At 49.2% G+C, this 20,400-nt stretch overlaps 1 protein-coding gene across 1 annotated transcript; it reads left to right on the forward strand.

Annotated features, from left to right (window-relative positions):
* Positions 1–1,260: 1,260 nt before the first annotated feature.
* Positions 1,261–18,646, forward strand: LOC127028128 (adenosine 5'-monophosphoramidase HINT1-like). The gene is given in 6 exon segments (XM_050913919.1): positions 1,261–1,437; positions 2,292–2,351; positions 15,669–15,836; positions 15,838–15,867; positions 17,400–17,504; positions 18,307–18,646. Coding segments are annotated over 6 exon segments (705 nt in total). The 3' UTR covers positions 18,472–18,646.
* Positions 18,647–20,400: the final 1,754 nt, after the last annotated feature.

A 20,400-nucleotide genomic window follows, 5' to 3' on the forward strand; every position in this document is an offset into this window, starting at 1 on the left:
TCTCCGAGCATGCAGAGAAGCAGTGTGCAAAGCCAAAGCCCAACTGGAACTGAATCAGGTGAGGTAACTGAATCCATCAAAAGCAACAAGAAGGGCTTCTATAAGTACATAGGTGACAAAAGGAAGATGAGGGAAAATGTGGGCCCACTGCTGAATGGGGCAGGAGACCTGGTGACAGAGGACATGAAAAAGGCTGAGGGACTGAATGCCTTCTTTGCCTCAGTCTTTACAAGCCAGACTGGCCTCCAGGAATCCCAGGCCACGGAGACCAGGGGGAAAGTCTGGAGCAAGGAAGACGTACCCCTGGTGGAAGAGGATCAGGTCAGGGAATACTTAAGCAAAAAGGATGTACATAAGTCCACGGGCCCTGATGGGATGCACACACAAGTACTGAGGGAGCTGGCAGATGTCATTGCGAGGCTACTCTCAATAACCTTCGATCGATCATGGTGACTGGGAGAAGTGCCCAAGGACTGGAGGAAAGCAAATGTCACTCCTCTCTTCAAGAAGGGCAAGAAGGAGGACCCAGGGAACTACAGGCAGGTCAGCCTCACCTTGATCCCTGCTGTCGTGGTTTAACCCCGGACGGCAACTAAGCACCACACAGCTGCTCGCTCACTCCCCCCCAGTGGGATGGGGGGAGAATCAAAAGGGTAAAAATGAGAAAGAAACTCATGGGTTGAGATAAAAACAGTTTAATAATTTAAAAGAAAATCTAAAAAAAAATTGTAAGGAAAAAACCCCAACAAAGTGGGAAGAACCTAAAACCCAAGAAAAACAAGCGATGCAAATGAAAACAATTGCTCACCACGAACCGACCGATGCCTACAAGCTACTATGAAGAAAATTAACTCTACCCCAGCCAAAACCAGTACACCATGGGACCCTGTTTGCAGATCAGCGTCTGCTTGGGAGAGAGGGGATCCACCTCACTAAGCGGGGCAAAGGTATTTTTGCCAGTAGGATAGCTGACCTCATAAGGAGGGCTTTAAACTAAGACTGAGGGGGGAGGGAGAGAGTAACCAGCAGCCCTGTGAGGGAGTGACGGACAGGGTCACTGAGCAAAGGGCAGGGGGTGATGTGATGGGAAGGGATCACAAAATCAACAAAACGGGGCTTAAGCAGGGTCACCTCCAGCATTTGCATGTAAGCAAGGAAGTGCCTACAAGGCACCATTATGGAGAAATCCCCAAAACCCTTTCTAGGGAGTCAACGTGCCGGGGTGCCTCTCTGAAGTGCCTGTACGCTAACGCACGCAGTATGGGGAATAAGCGTGAGGAGTCAGAGATGCGTGTGCAGTTGCAGGGCTACGATCTTGTTGGGATCACGGAGACGTGGTGGGATGGCTCCCGTGACTGGAGCGTTGCAATGGAGGGCTACGGGCAGGCTTTAGGAAGGACAGGCCGGGAAGATGAGGAGGGGGAGTGGCCCTTTTATGTGAGAGAACAGCTGGAATGCATGGAGCCCTGGCTGGGGAGGGCTGATGAGCCAACTGAGAGCTTATGGGTAAGGCTTGAAGAGAAGACGGGTAAGGGTGGCATTGTAGTGGGTGTCTGCTATAGGCCGCCCGACCAGGAAGAACAAGCGGATGAGGCCCTCTACAGACAGATAGGAGCAGCCTTGCATTCACAGGCCCTGGTCCTCACAGGGGACTTCAACCACCCTGATATCTGCTGGAGGGACAACACAGCAGGGTGGTGTTGGGTCCCAGAAAGGACCATCCTGGACAACCCTCTCTGGGATGGCCAATATTCAGAATACCCTTGGGCTAAATTAAGGTGAAGTGACACCAAACGATTGGTTAAACATTTATTTATGGCAGAAGTTATTTGAACCCTTATGACAAAACTATTCAAACCTTCAATTTTACAACCTTACAAAACTATTGGAACTTTCAATTTTATAACCTGTAACCTTATAAACCTTTAACTTTATAAAGGAGAACGTACGAGAGAGAGGGAAAGAGAGAAAGAGAGGAAGAAAGGTAGAGAGATAGAGATAGAGGGAAGATCTGGATCACCACCCTGGGTTCCAGCAATGTCTCTGGTCCCTTCGGATGGTGGGTGCACACATGGCTTCTCGGATTGGCGCTATTTATAACCCAGTCGTTCCCCGTCCCGTGTGTGTGTCCCCCCCGCCTCCAGTCTCGCTTCGTATGCTAATTATCTTGCATGCGCAGTCTGTTGTTCTGGTGCCTTCTAGAAAGGGGTTGGGGGGCTTCTAGTGATTTCGATCCCCCCTCCCCTCTGTCAGAAACGCATGTGTAAAGCTGTCTCAAACTTATTCTTTAGATAGTCACCCAAGATAAGAAAATCGGCCCTAGAAAAGTGCCACCCTGCCTCCGCAAGGTGGTAAGGACAAGCCTTACAAGAAGCAGTGCAAGTGCAGCAGTGACCTGACCTGAGCTGGCCTTGGTGGTGCTTAGTAATTCCACACAACACACCACCTCTCCTGTCCTGAGTGACCACCATAACAGATGGAGCCCAAAGTCATGGACTAAATGAACTCAATGGACATTTTGTGGACATTTGTGGACATTTTACAGACATTTCACAGGGGTGGTCTATAGACTAAGGGAATGATATCTGTGTATTATATCAAAGGATGGGAAGGGTGGTGGTGGTTAATGAGGATGTATTGGATAGTGTGGGACCTGAGCATGACGTAAATGGTATGGAATAAGGGGTGGAGAATGTGCTGGTTTTGGCTGGGATACAATTAAATTTCTTCACAGTAGCTAGTATGGGGCTATGTTTTGGATTTGTGCTGAAAACAGTGTTGATTGATAACACAGGGATGTTGTAGTTACTGCTGAGCAGTGCTTACACAGAGTCAAGGCCTTTTCTGCTTCTCACACCACCCCACCAGCGAGTAGGCTGAGGGTGCACAAGAAGTTGGGAGGGGACACAGTTGGGACAGCTGACCCCAACTGACCAAAGGGTTATTCCATACCATATGATGTCATGCTCAGCATATAAAGCTGGGGAAGAAGGAGGAAGGGGGGACTTTCGGAGTGATGGTGTTTGTCTTCCCAAGTAACCGTTACGCATGATGGAGCCCTGCTTTCCTGGAGATGGCTGAACACCTGCCTGCCGATGGGAAGTGGTGAACGAATTCCTTGTTTTGCTTTGCTTGTGTGCGCGGCTTTTGCTTTCCCTATTAAATTGTCTTTATCTCAACCCACAAGTTTTCTCACTTTTACTCTTCTGATTCTCTCCCCCATCCCACCGGGGGAGGAGAGTGAGCGAGTGGCTGTGTGGGGCTTAGTTGCCGGCTGGGGTTAAACCACGACAAGGTGACTCTCTTCTGAGGGGAACAGAGGGCCCGATCTGCTGACCAGATCCACCTTTTAGGAAAGTTTGCTGCCTCCCTGGGGCTCGGGTTAAAGATGTTACCAGGAAACTTCCTAGCCTGGTACAGCCCTCAGATTATTATCTGCTGTTGCTTTTTCATGTGGTACCAACGAAGACACAATGAGAAGGCCAAGGATGATCAAAAGAGACTTCAGGGCCTTGGGGAGATTGGTAAAGGGATCAGGAGCACAGGTAGTGTTTTCCTCTATCCTCCCAGTTGTAGGGAATGACATAGAAAGAAACAGGTGGACCCAGCTTATCAATACCTGGCTCCGAGGCTGGTGTCACTGGCAGAATTTGGGGTTTTTTTTGATCATGGGATGGTCTATGCGACACCAGGCCTGTTGGGGCCTGATGGGATTCACCTTTCTCAACAGGGGAAAAATATTTTTGCTCACGAGTTAGTGAGGCTGATTGAAAGAGCTTTAAACTAGGTTTGAAGGGGGGGAAGGGATAAAATCAAGCTTACTAGTGATAAGCTATGGGATGGCATGACAGTGTTTGAGGGACAGTGTGCTAGTGAGGGCTTTCACTCTGCTCCACAATGTACTGAGCACACTGGAGCACATCTGAAATGTTTGTACACTAATGCATGCAGTATGAGGAACAGACAAGAGGAACTAGAATCTTTGGCTCAGTCCCAGAGCTACGATATCATTGGCATAAGTGAGACTTGGTGGGAAGAGTCCTGTGACTGGAGTGCTGTGATGGACGGTTATAGGCTCTTCAGGAGAGACAGACAGAGCAGGCGAGGTGGACGGGTAGCACTGTATGTAAAGGAGGGATTGGACCATACAGCGCTTGCAGTTGGGGATGACATGGTTGAGAGCCTCTGGGTAAGGATTAGGGGTAAAGCTAATAAAGCGGATGTTGTTGTGGGAGTCCACTATAGATCACCTAGACAGGATGGTGACACCAATGTATTATTCTATAAGGAATTAAGGGAAATCTCTAGATCAGTTGCTCTTGTCCTTATGGGTGACTTCAACTTCACAGATGTTAACTGGGACTGTCATACAGCAGACACGAACAGGTCCAGGAAATTCCTGAAGCATGTCGAAGATAACTTTTTGATACAAGTACAAAGGGAGACAACTAGGAAAGGTGCCCTCCTAGATCTGCTGTTTGTAAATAGAGATGATCTTGTGGGTGATGTGATGATTGGTAGCTGTTTTGGCCACAGTGATCATGAAATGGTTGAGTTTAAAATCTTTGGTGATATGAGAAAAACTGTCAGCAGAGCTGCTACCCTGGATTTTGGAAGAGCAGACTTTAGGCTGTTCAAGGAACTAGTTAGTAAGGTCCCCTGGGAATCTGCTTTTGAGGGTACTGGGGTCCATGAATGCTGGTCAGTTTTTAAGAACCATCTTTTAAGAGCGCAGGAGCAGGCAATTCCCATGTGTAGGAAGTCAAGCAAGTGGGGCAGAAGACCGGCTTGGCTGAACAGGGATCTCCTTCTGGAACTTAGGAGGAAAAAGAAAGTGTATAGACTTTGGAAGCAAGGACAGGCTACACAGGAGGACTACAGAGATGCTGTTCACCACTGTAGGGAGAAAATTCGCATGGCCAAAGCTCAATTGGAGTTGAAGCTGGCCAGTACTGTGGTGGATAACAAAAAAAGGCTTTTTAAAAATATGTTAACAGCAAAAGGAGGACTGAAAAAAACACTGGTCCATTACTTGATGAGGTCAGTCACCTCACAAATAGGGATGAAGATAAAGCAGAGACATTTAATGCCTTCTTCGCCTCTGTCTTTAACACCAATGATGGGCCCTAGGACCCCTGGAGCCCTGTGTTGGAGGACCACGACAGGGGGGAGTGATAAGCTTCCAGTTGACTTGGAACTTGTATGGGATTTGCTGCTGCAACTGAATGCACATAAGTCTATGGGGCCAGATGGGATTCATCCCAGGGTACTGAAAGAGTCAGCAAATTGTACTGGTTTTGGCTGGGATAGTGTTAAATTTCTTCATAGTAGCTTGTATGGGGCTATGTTTTGGATTTGTGCTGAAAATAGTGTTGATAACACACTGATGTTTTAGTTATTGCTGAGCAGTGCTTACACAGCGTCAAGGCCTTTTCTGCTCCTCACACTGCCCTGCCAGCAAGTAGGTTGGAGGTTGTTAAGGGAGAAGCCGCTGCCCGAGCATTCACACACCAATCAAGGAGTCGTACACACACCACCCAAGACTTTAACTGCTAGGACCGGAGTCCCTTTGCAGCGGGCAACTCCAGTGAGCCGACGGGTGCCCCTTTCGACTCCTCACACACACACACACTCACCCTCAGGCGCTGCTTCTTCCCTCAGGCTCGACCCTAGGTTCCCTGAAGCGGAATCTCTAATCAAGGCCTTCAAAATAAAAAGCGTAATTTATTCTATCTATGGTGCACAAATCTAGACAGCTCGAGCTGGGTGCCTCCGGAGAGGGCCCCCAAACACTAAAATCCCTGGGCAATTATACCCTTACAATCTGAATTCCCGCCCCTCACACCATAGTCGGGTCCAATAGTAATATTTGGGTCTGGGGTCGTCCTCTCTCTCATTGGGTCCTTTTTCTCATCTCTAGGCAGGTTCTTTCTCTTTCCTGTTTTTTTTAGGCTAGTTGTTACTATGTCTCCTTTTCCTGGCTCCAACTGGCTCTGGGGCTTTCCGAATCTTCTTATTCCTCCGATCAGGGAATAGGTCAATGTTAAACAAAAGCATTAAGCAAGCTATGAGTTCTGCTTTATCATGAACGACTACTTCTAAGCAGCTAAACAAAGTCCTTAAAGCCCTCCAAAACATATTAACAGCCTCTATAACTTATATACATTCCTGTGCTATTATAGCCTCACAATCTTATCCCATTATTGCCACGTGCTGTTTACGTCTCGTTCGAATGTGGTCCGCATGCTCATGTAGCTCAGCTTTGCCACCTTCCACAACAGAGGTGCACAAAAAGTTGGGAGGGGACACAGCTGGGACAGCTGACCCTGACTGACCAAAGGGGTATTCCATACCATATGATGTCATGTTCAGCAATAAAACTGGGGGTGGAGGTTGGCGGAGGGGTCGCTGATCTGGGACTGGCTGGACATTGGTTGGTTGGTGGTGAGCAATTGTTTTCATTTGCATCGCTTGTTTTTCTTGGCTTTTATTTTTCTGTCTTTGTTGGGTTTTTTTCTTACAATATTTTTTAAATTTTCTTTTTAATTATTAAACTGTTTTTATCTCAATCCATGAGTTTCTTTCTCACTTTTACCCTTCCGATTCTCCCCCCGCATCCCACTGTGGGGGGAGTGAGTGAGCAGCTGTGTATTGGGTTTGTGTGGCAAGATTTTGGTAGTGGGGGGGCTACAGGGGTGGCTCCTGTGAGAAGCTGCTAGAAGCTTCCCCCATGTCCAATAGAGCCAATGCCAGCCGGCTCCAAGACGGACCCGCCGCTGGCCAAGGCCGAGCCAATCAGCGACAGTGGTAGCACCTCTGGGATAACATATTTAAGAAAAGCAAAAAAGTTACTGTGCAGGAGCAATTGCAGCCAGAGAGAGGAGTGAGAATATGTGAGAGAAACAACTCTGCAGACACCAAGGTCAGGGAAGAAGGAGGGGGAGGAGGTGCTCCAGGCACCGGAGCAGAGATTCCCCTGCAGCCTGTGGTGAAGACCATGGTGAGGCAGGCTGTCCCCCTGCAGCCCATGGAGTACCCCACGCCGGAGCAGGTGGTTTCCCGAAGGAGGCTGTGACCCCATGGGAAGCCCATGCTGGAGCAGGCTCCTGGCAGGACCTGTGGACCCGTGGAGAGAGGAGCCCACGCTGGAGCAGGTTTGCTGGCAGGACTTGTGACCCCATGGGGGACCCACATTGGAGCAGTCTGTTCCTGAAGGACTGCACCCCGTGGAAGGGACCCATGCTGGAGCAGTTCGTGAAGAACTGTAGCCCATGGGAAGGACTCACATTGGAGAAGTTCATAGAGGACTGTCTCCTGTGGGTGGGACCCCACGCTGGAGCAGGGGAAGAGTGTGAGGAGTCCTCCCCCTGAGGAGGAAGGAGCAGCAGAAATAATGTGTGATGAACTGACTGCAACCCCCATTCCCCGTCCCCCTGCGCCGCTCGAGGGGAGGAGGTAGAGAAAATCGGGAGTAAAGTTAAGCCCGGGAAGAAGGGAGGGGTGGGGGGAAGGTGTTTTTAAGATTTGGTTTTATTTCTCATTATCCTACTCTGATTTGACTAGTAATAAATTAATTTTTTTTCCCCAAGTCGAGTCTGTTTTGCCCGTGACAGTAATTGCTGAGTGATCTCCCTGTCCTTATCTCGACCCATGAGCCTTTTATTATATTTTCTCTCCCCTGTCCAGCTGAGGAGGGGAGTGATAGAGTGGCTTTGGTGGGCACCTGGCATCCAGCCAGGGTCAACCCACCACAGAACAGAAACATCATGAAGCATTAACTGCTTTAAAAGATGAAATTTTTACTTACCAATCTATGGGACCCATCCACCCTACACACCCATTTACACTACGTATAGGCATAGGTGATAAGGGATATCAATGGCGATCATGGCAACAAGATGTGCAAGGTAAAAAGGATTACCCTATTACCTTTGGCTCTAAATCCTGGCAAGACTCTCAACGGAACTACACTCGGTTTGAGAAACTGCTGTTGTGTGATCAACGCTACCCACTTACTCCATGTAGCGCTGGTTGCGTGGTGTGTAGAGGGGATGTTTCCTTTGAACATCCAGTGTAGCACGGGCAATCGTGGTGCCAAGAGGAGATATGCTTCTGTACCAACAACTTCTGAAGCGGCTCGAACCCCCTCATATGCTGCTAGTATCTCTTTTTCAGTCGGGGTGTAGTGGGCTTCTGATCCTCAATACCCCCGGCTCCAAAACCCTAATGGTCGACCTCGGGTTTCTCCTGGTGTTTTCTGCCAGAGATTCCAAGTGAGACCATGCTCCCCAGCTGCAGTGTAGAGTACATTTTGCACAGCTGGTCCTGTCCGGACAGGCCCAAGAGCTACCGCACGGGCTATTTCCTGTTTGATCTGCTCAAAGGCTTGTTGTTGCTCAAGGCCCCACTCAAAATAGTTCTTCTTTCGGGTTACTCGATAGAGAGGGCTCTCAAGCTGACTATAACCTCGAATATGCATTCTCCAGAATCCCACTAGGGCTAGGAAAGCTTGTGTTTCTTTCTTATTAGACATAGTTGCTATCTTGTTGACCACATCCATAGGCACATGACTGTGTCCATCCTGCCATTTTATTCCCAAGAACTGAATCTCCTGTGCAGGTCCCTTGACCTTGCTTCTTTTTATGGTGAAACTAGCTTTCAGAAGGATCTGAATTACTCTTTTTCCCTTCCCAAACACTTCTGCTTTTTTGCCCCACACAATGATGTCATGAATGTATTGTAGATGTTCAGGGGCATCACCCTGTGCTTCCACCCCTCGGGCAGTCGATTCCAGGTGTATTGGACACCCCTCCACATGAAAGCAAACTGTGGCCTGCATTCTGCTGCCAAAGGAATTGAAAAAAAACGCATCGGCAATGTCAATTGTGGCATACCACTTGGCTGCCTTTGACTCCAGTTCATATTGAATTTCTAGCATGTCCAGTATGGCAGCACTCAGCGGTTGTGTGACTTTGTTCAGACCACGATAGTCTACTGTTAACCTCCACCCTCCATCAGACTTTTGCACTGGCCTTATGGGACTATTGAAAGGTGAGTGAGTCTTGCTGATGACTCCCTGGCTCTCCAGTTGATGAATCAGCTCATGGATGGGAGCCAGGGAGTCTCGGTTCATGTGATATTGCCGTCAGTGCATCATCCTGGTAGCAATTGGCACCTACTGTTCTTCAACTCGCAGCAAGCCCACAACGAAGGGATCTTCCGAGAGGCCAAGCAGGGTAGATAGCTGTTTGATCTTCTCTGTGTTCACGGTGGCTACACCAAAAGCCCATCAGTACCCCTTTGGGTCCTTGGAGTACCCTCTCCTGAGGCAGTCTAAGCCAAGGATACAAGGGGACTCTGGGCCAGTCACAATAGGGTGCTTTTCCCACTTGTCCCCTGTTAAGCTCACCTCAGCCTCCAATACAGACAATTCTTGACATCCCCCTGTCACTCCAGAGATCCAGATGGGTTCTGTGCCCCTATATCCTGATGGCACCAGCGTACACTGTGCACCAATGTCTACCAAAGCCTTATACTTCTGTGGGTCCGATGAGCCAGGCCATCGAATCCACACAGTCCAGTATACCCGGTCATCCCTTTCCTCCTCCTGGCCGAAGGCAGGGACCTTCTATTCCTCTTCCTGGTTGGAGTATTCACTGTCTGACCCTTGAAGTGCCAGACCAGAAGTCCCCTCACCAGGATCAAGGGAGGTGATCTCAGTCCTTCTTCTATGTCTGGGGGATCACTGATTGCCTTCTTCCATCTCAGCAGCAACTAAGCTGACAGTCTTCTTGCTTGGCCCCTTCTTAACAGCTGTCTTCCTTCTCAGTTTGCATACATGGGCTTCCAGCTTGAAGGTGAGTTCACCATCCCACTTCCTCATGTCCTCCCCCTGGTCACACAGGAAGAACCAGAGGGTGCCACGCAACATGCACCTGGAGCTCCCTTTCCTTCTGACTGGGGCAGGAGGGGACTGACTTTGTGGGGCACCCCTGACTGACAAGGCATTGGCCCGTAGGGATGAGGAGGGACAGAGATTTTCTTCAAAGTTTTGGAGCCAGGAAGATGCTCTCTCCACAGTTGGTGTATCTGTATCTGGGCAATACATTGTTGACAGGCTGTTAGAATATGATGCTGTAGCGTTTTGGACCACCTTCCTCCATATGGCCTGTATGCACAGGACGTCATCTGGATCTTTGGAGACCTCGTCGTTGTCTAGGTCACCGTTGATGACTTCCAGCACCACTAATTCTCAGGTACTGGATGCCTTCCTCAGCAGTAGTCCACATTCCTTGGTAATTTGCAAGATCTTCCTTGAACGGATATCTTGCCCTGTCGCGGATGAGTGGAATGCACCTCACTCAAAAAGAGAAGCAGCAATATGTTTTATTGAGGTAAAATAATAATTTGACAGAGTTCAATAAATTCGATGGAATTTAACAAAGTTTAACAGGGGTTTACCAAAGTTCAATAAGTTTGATGGCAAGATTCACCTTATTAATTACTGCATGGAAGAAACATACAAAGGAAAATTGAGTTAAAATTGAGTTAGAATGATTCACACAGAGACAGGAGATGCAAAGGGTAAGGAAGACCCTCCCGTTGAGTCACGAGGTTCAGAGTGGACCCCCTTTGCTTTCTAAACTCCTTATGGAGCCTAGGTGCGGCTAGGTCCAATCTTAGTCTTAGACTTGGACAATGGTTTATGTCTAATGGAATTATCTATACAAAGTTTATAATAATTAATATTGAGTAGCTACATGGATTAGTAATGTTTCATTAGTATTAATTCAGCATGCTATCAGTCACTTATTGAGGATCTGTCACGAGTAAGGGATCTCTCCGCCTTGGGCAAGGAAGGATCTCTTAGTCTCAGGTAAGGAATCTCAAACCTTGAGAGGCATCCCTGCTCAAGGGGAGAGTCACCTGGCGTGCAGTCCAGCTGCAATTCAGGGAGAGCTCCAATTAGGCTCATCCTGATGGCAATATTTATAGAGTGAAGTAGTTGGCTACTAGTCAATAGTACAGACAAGATAGATATCTTCATTTTAGCTCTGGTATCTTGTTCTGTACTTTGGTTATCTTGCATTTTTGGGCTTTAAAACCACCTTTCGAAATATTTTTCCAAGGCACCTTCACTTCCTTGTACGTGAGCCAGGAGCTTTCCAGCTTGCAGGTTCACCACAGGGCATGAGGCCTGTTGCTCCTTAGTCAGCCCGAACCAAAGTACAGCTAGGGGTCAAGTGTATCCTGTGGGATGCCCTCACACTTGAGAGGAGCCGTCTCCAGAGACTGCGGATTGCTGCCTCTTTTCCAATTCCTCTCTCAATTCCCTGGTTTCTAGGAAGGGATCCCAGCTGTTGGGCTTCCTTACCTTCCAATTGCTGACTGTTGGCCCCACTATCCCAGCATTGGAGCAGCCAGGCAGCAATCTGCTCACCTGGCTGGCGGCTATAATCTTTCCACATGTCTCGAAGTTCTTTTGAGGTCAGGGACAGGGTAGTTTCTGCCTCTTGTGTGATTTCTCTCACTTCTTCCTCCCATTTCTTTGCTGAAGGACTGGCTTCCTGATCAGACCCTTCCTCCTCCTCCTCCTCCTCCCTTACTAATCAATGATATGGACCTGTTGACCTCCTTGTCCACTGTTTCTTTTTCACTACTGGGGCAATTACTGTAGTTGTTGTTTGGGTCCCTATCTCAACCATGGTGTCCTCAGATGCAGTTTGGGTCCCTGCCTCAACCGTAATCCTCTGAGAGTACTGAACTGTGGCTCGATAGGCAAAGGCCAAGCCACAGTACAGTGCTAGAAGCTGCTGGTTTTCATTGGGGTAGGCAAGGCACCCTTCTATCAGGTGACATGTCAGTATACCAGAAAAAGAAAATGGCAGCCCCTAACAAGAACTAGACTCTAATATACAGTAAGGCAAGCAAGCCCCATGGCAAGCACAGGAGCCTGCCAATTAATAGCTAAACAGCTATAACAGCTATAAATTTGATCTAGCACATTCCAATCACATATGTCATTATCTCGAACCCTTCGAGCCCCACGTTGGGCGCCAAAAAGGACTGTCGTGGTTTAACCCCAGCTGGCAACTAAGCACCACACTCCCCCCACAGTGGGATGGGAGAATCAGAAGGGTAAAAGTGAGAAAACTCGTGGGTTGAGATAAAGACAGTTTAATACGTAAAGCAAAAGCCGTGCGCGCAAGCAAAGCAAAATAAGGAATTCATTCACTACCTCCCGTCGGCAGGCAGGTGTTTAGCCATCTCCAGGAAAGCAGGGCTCCATCACGCTTATTAGTTACTTGGGGTCCTGGTTTTGGCTGGGATAGAGTTAATTTTCTTCTTAGTAGCTGGTACAGTGCTGTGTTTTGGATTTAGTGTGAGAATGATGTTGATAACATACTGATGTTTTAGTTGTTGCTAAGTAGGGCTTATCTTAAGCCAAGGACTTTTCAGTTTCCCATGCTCTGCCAGCAAGCAGGTGTGCAAGAAGCTGGGAGGGAGCATAGCCAGGACAGCTGACCCAAACTAGCCAAAGGGATATTCCATACCATAGAATGTCATGCCCAGTATATAAACAGGGGGGAGTTGGCCGGGAGGGGCAGATCGCTGCTCGGGCATCGGTCAGCGATTGCATTGAGCATCACTTGTCTTTTCTTGGGTTTTATTTCTCTTTTTTTTTGTTATATTCCTTTTCATTACAAATATTATTATATAATAATTATTATTGGTTAGTATTATATTTTATTTTACTTTAGTTATTAAACTGTTCTTATCTCAACCCACGAGTTTTACTTTTTTTCCCCGATCCTCCTCCCCATCCCCCTGGGAGGGGGGAGGGTGAGCGGCTGTGTGGTGCTTAGTTGCTGGCTGGGGTCAAACCACGACACTTGGGAAGACAAATGTCAACTCTGAATGTCCCCCCCTTCCTCCTTCTTCCCCCAGCTTTTACTGCTGAGCATGAAGTCATATGGTATGGAATATCCCTTTGGTCAGTTGGGGTCAGCTGTCCCAACTGTGTCCCCTCCCAACTTCTTGTTAACCCCCAGCCTACTTGCTGGCAGGGCAGTGTGAGGAGCAGAAAAGGCCTTGACGCTGTATAAACACTGTTCAGCAATAACTAAAACATCCCTCTCTAATCAACACTGTTTTCATCACAGATCCAAAACACAGCCCCATACCAGCTACTGTGAAGAAAATTAACTCTATCATCCCAGCCAAAACCAGTACATCTGCATAACAGTTAACCTGACTAGGCACAGGCTTGTGCGGTGCGCTACATGTACACCATGGCTTTCAGGCCTGTGTTGTGTGGTACAAATCCCTTGGCTGGAGGAGAAAGTCAGCCAGCTCATTGTAACAGAGGAGCCAGGAGGCAGCTCCCACTCGATATTGGTGATTATATCACCTGTGTGTCCTTGTCTTTATCTAGAAGTGCAAGTGTTCCCAAGCGCAGCAAAACAGAGAGATAAGCAGTGCAGCCAGCAAACTCCGTGATTTGCACAGAAGCTTGCCACTTAATAACTACTATAAATATAGCACGTTCAATACAATACTGCCGTTGTCTCGAGCCCGACGTTGGGCACCACAAAGGACTGTGGTGAGTTAACATTTGCTGGCCGCCAGGTGCCCACCAAGCCATTGTATCGCTCTCCTCCCCAGCGGGGAATCCCGGGAATGCAAGCAGGAGATTGATGCGTGGTATTGTACGCTGTCCCAGGCTGAGCAACAGCCTGCCTTAAGGCTGCGCAAGAGGAAGGTAAGCCTGAATCCAACCTCGAGCTGACTGACACAAGTAACTCACGAGATGAAGGAGACCGGACGCTTGTCTGTGCTCGGGGTAGAAGGAAGAACCCTCCCCCATCTCCTGAGGTGTCCCTACATAACAGACAGGATGCTCTGGGCTTGGAGACTGAAGAGCACGTGAGTAACGGACAGGATCCAGGACAAGCCAACCGTGCAAAGCTGACCCAACCACCCACCCGCATTAGAAACAGTGCCACCAGAAAAGCACGTAACGTATTAGTAATTGGAGATTCCCTACTGAGAGGCACCGAAGCACTCATTTGCCGTCCAGACGATTTCTCTAGAGAAGTCTGCTGCCTACCAGGAGCTCGCATTCGTGGCGTCACTGAGAGGCTGCCGAGCCTGGTGACCCCTACAGATTATCATCCGCTCCTACTATTCCGTGTAGGGTCTGACGAGGCAACTTAGAACCCTCCCAAGAGACTATATGTCCCTCGGAGCAATGTGAAAAGGATCAGGAGCACAGGCGGTGTTCTCCTCTATCCTCCCAGTCAGAGGAAGGGGTCCAGGAAGGAGGAGACGGATTGAACAGGTGAATGCCTGGCTGCGTAGCTGGTGCCATACTCAAGGTTTTGGCTTCTATGATCATGGATCTACCTTTGAGAAGCTGGGTCTGCTGGGAGCTGATGGGATTCACCTGACCAAGCGGGGCAAGAGGGTCTTGGCCAACAAGCTGGCCAGACTTACAAGGAGGGCTTTAAACTAGACTCAGCAGGGGGAGGGGATGGAGTTTTGAGCAACAGAGAAGAGCCAGGGGCTGCTGATGCGTTAGGAACCAACAGGGGAACACCTGAGAAATGCCACAGAGGAATTGGGGCTTGATCCTCCAAAAAGGTGACACGGTCGACAGCCCAACTGAAGTGCCTCTATACCAATGCACAGGTAACAAACAGGAGGAGTTGGAAGCCACTGTGCAGAAGGAGCAGAAGGGAGCTGGCAGCTCTTTAAGGACGTTTTTCTTGGAGCACAAGAGCTCTCGATTCCCATGCGTAAGAAATCAGGCAAGGAAGGCAGGAGACCGGCATGGCTGAGTAAGGACCTTCTGGTCGAGCCGAAGCGCAAGAAGGAAATGCATAGGCAGTGGAAGCAGGGACACGCATCCTGGGAAGAATATAGGGATGCTGCCTGGGTGTGTAGGGATGGGATCAGGAAAGCTAAGGCACAGCTGGAGCTGAATTTGGCAAGGGATGTGAAGAACCATAAGAAGGGCTTCTACAGGTGCGTTGGTCAGAAAAGGAAGACTAAAGAAAACGTACACCCCCACCCCCACCCCCCTCCGATAAAGAAGACAGGAGATCTAGCGACAAGGGACATGGAGAAGGCTGAGGTACTCAATGATTTTTTTCCTCCGTTTTCACTGGCAATCACTGTTCCCACATCTCTCAAGTCCCTGAACCTCAAGGCAGGGACTGGGGGAACAAAGTCCCTCCCATTGTAGGAAACGATCCGGTTCGAGACCACCTGAGGAACCTGAACATACACAAGTCCTGCACCTGGGGAGGAACAGCCCCATGCCCCAGTATATGCTGGAGGCTGACTGGCTGGAAAGCAGCTTTGCAGAAAAGGACGTGGGGGGCTCCTGGTGGACACCAAGTTGAGCATGAGCCGACAATGTGCCCTTGCCGCAAAGAAGGCTAAGGAGATCCTTAGCCCGATATAGAGGAAAGCAGAGTTTATATAAGTTACAATACAACTGTATTGTAACTTACAATTATTACAAACTTATTGTAACTTGCGTCCGAGGGCACGCAAACTTCCTGAGCCCCCCGGTAAGCACCAGGTCGACGAGGGCGGACCCGCCAAGGGGGCGGGGACAAGCGAAAACGACAGACGAGACAGCCAATCGAGACGCGTGATCGGCCGGCGGCGATCTGGCGGCCCAACGGGCGCCGCGGAGGGCCTGGCCGAGTGGAGGAAGCGCGGGGGCGACAACGGGCCTTGTCGTGGCTGACGAGATTATTGGGGCGCGGGCCGCCCGGCCCGGTGGCGCCACTACTGTCTTCGGAAAGGTCATCGGCAAGGCGCTTCCCCGCCAACGTCATCTACGAGGACGAGGAGGTAGCCGCGGCTTTGCTCTGTGCGCGGTTCCTCCTCCCTTCGTCCCTTCCCCCGTCCCCTCCGTTCCCCCGCGCTCGCAGGCCCCCTGAGCCGAGGACCCGTTGCGCGGTGCCCGGGAGCGCGGCAGGGCGGGTGGCGGCGTTGCTGCGGGTGGGTGGAGGGACGGGGGACGGACGGGGCCTCTCTGGGTTGTGGCGCTCTCTACTGCACCATCCCTAGAACATCGCGCTTCTTCGGTGCCCCCCTCCCCCGGCTGCCGCGGCGCGTACTGGGTTGCTGGTGCTGTCCGGCTCGCCTCGGTTCCCAGCCCCACTGTGTCGTGTGTGCGCTTGCGTGCGTGCGTGCGTAGAGGAGGGCCTCTGACGGTAACGCACTTGGTGGCAGCCGCAGACGTGTGCCGCGCGATATCCCTTTGGCGCTGCAAGTCGTGCAAAGTTTGCTGCCGAGGGATGGGAGTGGTCCTGCCTCGTGTAGGATGATAGTCTTGAAACCTTAGATTAAGCACACGCAGTCAATCTCCTCGGGGATTCCAGGGGGGGTGTGTGTGTGTGTGTATGTATGTAAACAGCGAACGTCTGAGTAGTGACCGTAATGAGTTAGTTCTGCATAGGAGGAATGCAGGTCTTGATGTGCTTCGTCATAGCATTATAGAGATTTCACAGCCCTGCTGTGCTAGGCTTTAGTTCTGAACCCCCAAACTGGATTATTAAAGCAAAGAATTACAGCTTTTCTTATTTTTCTTAAAAAAAAAAAAAAAAAAAATATCGAGAACCCGGTCGTCCTGCAGGCTGCAAAAGCTTCCCAGATCTTGTTTCTGTGGTGAAGTGGGACCATGATAACAGCATGCTTGCAAGGTTCACGGACGCTGGCGCACCACAAGGTGCTAGGAACTAGAGCGAGCTGCTTAGACTGTGGGGAAAAAAAATGCAGCTGTTACCTACACGATGTTAACTTTAAGTTAGTATCCCGTGTAATTTTGTTATTAAAATGCTGAAGATTAACAGTTAGGGATGTCTTCTGCTTTTGAAGGCAGGGTTTATATGCAATCTAGAAGCCAGACTCGTACTATGCACTTGCAGGCTTCCTGGGATTATGCTTTTGTTCAATACTTGAGCTCCCTGTACCGTGGAAAACGAATGGCCGCTGATCTTCCACTTCACTAAATTTGTTGCTGATTCAGTTAAGCCATTTGTCTCCTGCCTCTGTGTGGACCACATCGAATAGAAAAACTGCTTAGGAAACGATCAACCCAAATGAAACCATACTGGAGGTCGCTAATCTGAAGTACTGGCCCGTCTCCTTGCCCCCATCATCTTACATGCTGAATCCCACTTCTGGAGGGGGCTCTGTAAATACGTTGTATTTTGTGTATAGAAAGTATTAATATCACGTAAGAAAAATCAGCGTTTCGGCTTGTGTTTGGGGTATCTGGTAATCTGCTTCTGTACGAGTTCAGTGGGGCATATTGATTTGCTTAAGCTATTACCTTTCTCTGAAGCCAATTATGTTTTAACTGTTTACTCTTCCTCCAGTGCCTTGCGTTCCGTGATCTTTCACCCCAAGCTCCGACGCTTTTCCTAGTCATGCCTAAGGAGCCAATTATCAGGTTATCTGAAGCGGAAGATTCTGGTGAATCTGTAAGTACTGTGGAAGCTTTCTGTACGCTAAACTGTACCTGTAATTAGTTCCTAATTTACTAGACTCTTTCCCATCCCCCCTTTTCCTCTTGATGGGGCACAGTAGGCTGTTTTGGGTTTTCTGGCGCTATAATCTTTTGCCTCTAGCTTGTAATGGAGTTGAGCTTTTTGACTAAAAGTAGTGATATAAAGCAATGCTCATCCCTGGGTATGTACTTCTGGTGCAAAATGCAGTGTTGTTTTGGAGCGCAGTCTGATGCCTATTGTCACGGTTTAGAGTAAGAGTGGTAGTACTTCTTCTAATACGGAGAAGAGGGCTTGGGGTTTTTGGCAGGTCGGGGGTGAGGAAGGGCAAAGCTGGTTGAGAGGTGCTGGATGCTTCACTTTCAGCTATGCAAGTCAAGTTCAAAGACTTTGTAAACCCACGCAAAAGCAGCCTAAAGTTTATTTTCCACCCGAATTGCTTATGTTGCCTGAAGATATAGTGGGGCTTTAACCCGGAGACAAACTTAGCTTCTGTGGCTGTTTTGTAGTCCGTTACTGTCTAGCTTGAAAAAAATTGCATGGCTCTTTTTTCCCCCTATAGTGTGCAGAATCGGTCTTTGTAGCTTTGCTTGGAAAATGTCAGTTGCGGGCGGGCGGACAGACGGTCATTTGAAGCGCAATGGTTGAATTGCTAGGAACTGGCTACCTGGTTTCTCTGGGTGGTTCTCTGCTCTCATTCCTTCCCTTCCTGCCCTCTCCCCTCTTTGTGTGTGGCTTTTTATTTTAGTTATTTATGGTTTTGTACTTCCTTCTCCAGCTTCTTGGGCATTTAATGATTGTTGGCAAGAAGCGTGCTGCTCACCTGGGCCTGACCAATGGATTCCGGATGGTTGCGGATGAAGGGCCCGAGGGTGGGCAGTCTGTCTGTCACGTACGTCTACGTATTCTGGGTGGCTGTCAGTTGGGCTGGCCGCCTGGCTAAGATTTTTGCACCGCAAGAGTTGCTGCACGTGTACAAATCGCCACTGAATGGATTTTGTCTGTTGCCCGTCAGTCTAGCCACTGTTGATGTCTAATTTTCTGTGACGTGTGTCTGTGGAAGGTAATAAAAGCTTTGAGCAGCAGTTGCACAATAAAGATTTAGCATGGGGATATCATCTCTGTCTTGTGTGTCTCACTGAGGGAAATAGTTCTGCAAGTTAAAACGGTGTCTCCCCGGAGTGTAAGTATGTGGAATGTTTCAGTCTGTTAACAGTGTTCTAGAGAGAGATAATGATTTGCCCAGTCATTTGAAGCGTGACGCTGGAACCGCTTAGCAGTCTCCTGCGTCTTGTAGGAAGCAAACTCTTAGCGTTTTGGAAGTGGTACGCAAATGTACATAAAGCCAGCGTAGGCTGCTGCTAAAACTTTAGAAAATACTGTATGTGACGCTACAGGCATGCCATACAAGGGTGGTTTTGGCACGGTGCAACGTGTTGGAAGCATCCAACTCCTGTTGGAGCACTTTATCAATGGCCGTGTGCTAAGGCCCCGTTGATATCCCTTTTGTGGTGAGGAGGGATACGGTAGGAGGAAAACAATCGGTCTGAATGGCAGCTGTGGTGCTTCCATAGCACAGTGGGATATCTCTTTTGTCAGTTTGGGTCAGCTGTCCTGGCTCTGTCCCTTCCCAGCCTCTTGCCCACCCCCAGCTTACTGGACTGTGGGGGTGGGGGTGGTTGGAGAGACAGCCTCCATGCTGTGGGAGCACTGCTCAGCAGTAGCCGAAACATTGGTGTGTTATCAACACCCTTCTAGCTACAACTACAAAGCACAGCACTATGAGGGCTGCTATGGGGAAAGTTACCTCCATCCCAGCCAGACCCAAACCAAAACTACATCACAGGGAGATGGCAAACTTCCTTTTTTAATAGCTGTTAAAGAAAGATGGAGATGGGCGTGGGAAAGCAGGGCGATCCTTCGTTGCCCTCGAACACTATGTTACTGAGGCCTCTGAGACGCCCACTGGAAGGCGTCTTCACCTCTTCTATAGCCCCAAGCGATCAGGTGAAGTTTGGTGACACAGGCGTGTGAGTAACCCGAGGACTTCACCTTTATTTAATCTTCCCGGGGAAGAGATGGAAATGATTTACCTGAAGTAGCTGGAAACTGACATATGATGTTTCCTTGAAACTGCACTGGTGCAGCGTTTGCTTACTGAATGATTGAGCTAGGTATCATCTATTGTTCTGTCTGTGTAAACGCCCTAAGGTATCTAGAAGGTGTTCCTGCTTCTGGAGGCGGGGGAATTTTGAAGCAGCTAGGTATGGCTTATACATTCAGAGAGACTGGGTGATTACCATAGGTTTTAGAAGTCTGTGGCGCCTGGTGGAATTTATGTCTCGCCTCGCAGGCGACGTTGCCGATCCTTTGCTCCAAACCAGAGAGAGCAAAGGGTTATTAAGCAGCGATCCACTGAAGAATCGTAGAATCCTAGAGCAGCCCAGGTGGGGAGGGACCTCGAAAGATCATCTGGTCCAACCTTTTGTGGGAAAGGGAGCCTAGATGGGATTATCTAGCACCCTGTCCAATTGCATCTTGAAAACCTCCAGCGATGGGGACTCTACCACATCCCTGGGGAGGCTGTTCCAGTGGATGATTGTTCTCACTGTAAAAAAACCCCACCAATATCTGTCTTGTATCGAGGTGAAACCTCTCTCCTGGTGCAACTTGTACCCGTTGCCCCTCGTCTTCTCCATGTGGCTCCTTGTGAAGAGAGAGCCTCCGTCCTCTTTGTAGCCACCCTTTAAGTACAGGAATACTGTGATGAGGCCCCCCCCGAGCCTTCTCTTCTCCAAGGGAGAAAAGACCCAAGTCCTTCAGTCTTTCCTCATAGGGCAGGTTCTCCAGCCCTTTGATCATCTTGGTGGCC

The sequence above is a fragment of the Gymnogyps californianus genome, unplaced genomic scaffold (genome assembly GCF_018139145.2).
Source record: "Gymnogyps californianus isolate 813 unplaced genomic scaffold, ASM1813914v2 HiC_scaffold_199, whole genome shotgun sequence".
Lineage (NCBI taxonomy): Eukaryota > Metazoa > Chordata > Aves > Accipitriformes > Cathartidae > Gymnogyps > Gymnogyps californianus.